At 47.1% G+C, this 3,530-nt stretch overlaps 1 protein-coding gene across 1 annotated transcript in view; it reads left to right on the top strand.

Moving 5' to 3' along the window:
* Nucleotides 1-346: 346 nt before the first annotated feature.
* Nucleotides 347-3,530, top strand: part of RAB18 (RAB18, member RAS oncogene family) — a 57,733-nt gene continuing 54,549 nt past the window's right edge. Inside the window, exon 1 of the mRNA XM_009329128.1 lies at nt 347-579. Within this exon, the coding sequence (XP_009327403.1) occupies nt 347-579 (233 nt within the window). The remainder of the gene's footprint in view (nt 580-3,530) is intronic.

The following is a 3,530-nucleotide window of genomic DNA, read 5'->3' as shown; positions in this document are numbered from 1 at the left end:
GCAGTTTGGGCAGAAGGGTGTGTGAGAAGGGTCGTGCACCCTGCTTCTAGGCCCACAGGCCAGGGAAGTGCTCTAGGCCTCTGCCATAATGGTGGGCACTCGCCTCAGAGTTAAAACCAGTGTTTCTACAGAGAAAGACCCTGAGATGTCTGACGCTTCCACCCAGATGGAACTGGTAAGGAAGGAGACTTCAGTACAGACATTAGGTTGCAACGAGTGCCCAGACCCTTCTCCTGGAGAAAAGGTAAGTACCTGCAAAAGATGTGCACAGGTTGATGATCTGTTGCGTCAGGTGGCTGAGTTGCAGGAAACAGTTAAAAGGCTGCACAGTATTAGAGGGGCCGAGATGGAGATAGATAAGTGGTTTCAGAACCGTGCTCCTGTGGCTGACACCACAGAGAATGAGGCACCTTGGACCCTGGTGACCCACAAAAGCAGGACTCTGCTTCAGTCCCCACTCTCCTCCAGCATTACAACCAAAACCAGATACGAAGCTTTAACAGCTGTAGACACCCACAAGCAAGGTCTGCAAGGAGAAACTGTACCAGCAGCACACAGTGGATACCACAAAAAGAAATGGTGAGTGCTCATAGTGGGTGACACTCTGTTAAGGGGCACTGAGGCACCCATCTGCCAGCCTGACCGCGAGTCACGAGAGGTATGCTGCCTTCCAGGAACTAAGGTCCAAGATGTTGCCGAGAGGGTGCCACAACTTCTCAAGAGCAGACTACTATATATTGCTACTCTTTCATGCGGGCACGAATGACACTGCAAGCCAGAACCTGGGCAGAATCAAGGAAGACTACAAAGCCCTGGGGGTGCAAGCGAAAAGTATTGGTGCCCAAGTTACCTTTTCTTCCATTTTACCAGTTAGAGGAAAGGGTGCAGCCAGAAATAGACATATAATGCAAATCAACTTCTGGCTTCGTGTCTGGTGCCATTGTGAGGGTTTTGGCTTTTATGACAACAGGACATCCTTCGATGACTATAGCCTGTTAGGGAGGGATGAGGTCCACCTGTCTAGAAGAGGCAAGGGAATCTTTGGCAGCAGGCTGGCCAACTTGGTGAGGCAGGCTTTAAATTGAAGGACTCAGAAGGTGGGGTCCAAAGTGGCTCACGTGGCAATGCGCTCACGTCATTGCAACCAACTGGGGAATAAGCCAGGCCAACCAGAGCAGCGACAAATGTTCCTTAGCTGCTTCCCAAGATTAGAACCAGAAGACCAGCCACCTCAAGTGTATGTATACCAATGCATGCAGCCTGGGGAACGAACAGGAGGAAATGGAGCTCCGTGCCCAGTCAGAAAGTTATGATATCATAGGAATAACTGAAACATGGTGTTAAGCATGACGGCTGGTAGCACTAACACTGACACCGTCAATGTGTAGAAATCCAGCTCTGGTGCTAGGAGGAGGAGATCTATGTCTCAGCCCAAATGGCTTTGGGGATATGTGTTATCTGGAATATTTTCAGTTACAGTGAGTGAGAGTTCACTAAAGACACTGCCAGTCTCTTACTGCAAGCTCCATGTCCATCTTCTTCCACTGTGGCACTCATGGTCAGTGCTCAGCAAATCAGAAGCTCTTCCTGCCTGTTTTCAGTCCAACATTTTTATAGTTCTGGGCAATTTCTAAACTCTCAGTTATGGTGCTGTAATTTTCTTGACATTCACTATAAATGTGTGTGCATGAGAGAGAAATGGAAAGAGAACAGGGAATATTTCTCTTCTGGCAATACCGCTGTGCCACTCCCCATCAAAAAAGGGAAAATACGTGATGTTTATAAGTCATGGCTGCTGTAAATGAACTATTTTATATACCACGTAAAAAAAAAATCTTAATTTATATTATTTCAGTAATAACATTCCTACTAAATTCAAAGGTGCAGACTGATGCCCTAAATAGGAAAATCTCTTGCAGGTTTTGTGGATAGATGAAAAGAAAAACAGTGTTCAGGATAACACTCTAACGTGTATTGGAAAAATAATAGTCTTTAGAGAATTGCTTCAATAATTTCAGGATTAGCATTTGGACAAGCTGCTGATGCTCAGAAAATCCCTCTTTAGAACAAGACTGTGCGTCAGTGGGGAATGTGCTCCACTCCTACAGGGACAAGGCAAACATATGTTCATCTAGAGCAATGACTGTACCCGCTTCAGAGAGGTTTGCTTCAAGTGACTCTCATGACTCTCAGTGAATTGTGCTTTTCAAATCCTACCAGACTCTTCTACCTGCTTTAATTTCAGCCACAGCTTCTATGAGGATTTCATAAAACATTTGAAGATACAGCAAACTTCAGCAGATAGCTGTTTTCAGGAGACCTGTACAGTAGCAACACTGCCGGACTCCAGAAAGTCTCCTAGAAGGATGGCTACAGTGAAGAGTATCATCATCTCTGTATGTGGCCCTCATGGTCAAAGAGAGCATTACCTGAAACCCAAGGAAGACATACAAGCTATTCCACAAAAGCTAATTACATTGAACACAAACCAGACACTTATTGCATTAAGAGATGACTGTAGCTACAACTAAAGAGCATAGCTCTGGTTCAAATAGTCCTTAAAAGTAGGTAGAGGAGCTGAGTTCAGTTCTTATTGAACTGGTGTCCTGGTGGACAACAAGCTCAATACGAATGAACAGTGTGCTGCTGCGGCAAAGAAAACCAACAGGATGCTGGGTTGCATCAACAAGGGCATCACCAGTAGAGATAAAGGAGTCATTATCCCACTCTACTCAGTGCTTGTCAGGCCACATCTGCAATACTGTTGTTCAGTTTTGGTCCCCACTATGCAAAAAAGTTATGGACAGGCTGGAGAGGGTCCAGAGAAGGGCCACAAAGATGATCAAAGGACTGGGAAGCCAGCCATATGAGGAAAGGCTGAGTGAACTGCTTTTGTTCAGCCTTGGGAAAAGAAGGCTTAGGGCAGACCTTATCACCATGTTCCAGTATTTAAAGGGTGGCTACAAAGAAGATGGAGACTCCCTTTTTACAAGGAGTCACATGGAAAAGACGAGGGGTAATGGGTACAAGTTAATCCTGGGGAGATTCTGATTGGACACAAGAGGAAAACTTTTCACAACGGGAACAATCAGCCATTGGAATATCCCCAGGGAAGTGGTGGATTCCCCAACATCGGACACTTTTAAGATTCAGCTGGACAGGGTGCTGGGCCATCTTGTCCGGACCATGCTTTTGCCAAGAAAGGTTAGACCAGATGATCCTTGAGGTCCCTTCCAACCTGGTATTCTACGATTCTATGATTGATTTTAATCCTCCTTGCCATTAGGGATGGGTGATGCGAGACTGCAAGGGCTGAGCTTTGCCCGTAGTTGGGACATCCCGTTCGGTGCGATGGAAGTGCTGAGAGGGTACTTCAGCCACATCACTTCACCAGGGACCACTTACTGCTTACCTGTGCTCAGGAGCCCATTCAGGTCAGGGAGACAGTTTGCCCAGCGGACCTCCCGCCTCCCCCGGCGGCGACACTCCCGCGGCGCGGCCAGCAGAGGGCGGGCGCTCGCAGGCAGCAC

This window comes from Pygoscelis adeliae, unplaced genomic scaffold (assembly GCF_000699105.1).
Source record: "Pygoscelis adeliae isolate BGI_AS28 unplaced genomic scaffold, ASM69910v1 Scaffold427, whole genome shotgun sequence".
Classification (NCBI taxonomy): Eukaryota; Metazoa; Chordata; class Aves; order Sphenisciformes; family Spheniscidae; genus Pygoscelis; species Pygoscelis adeliae.
This window is presented reverse-complemented; position numbering and strand designations above follow the sequence as displayed.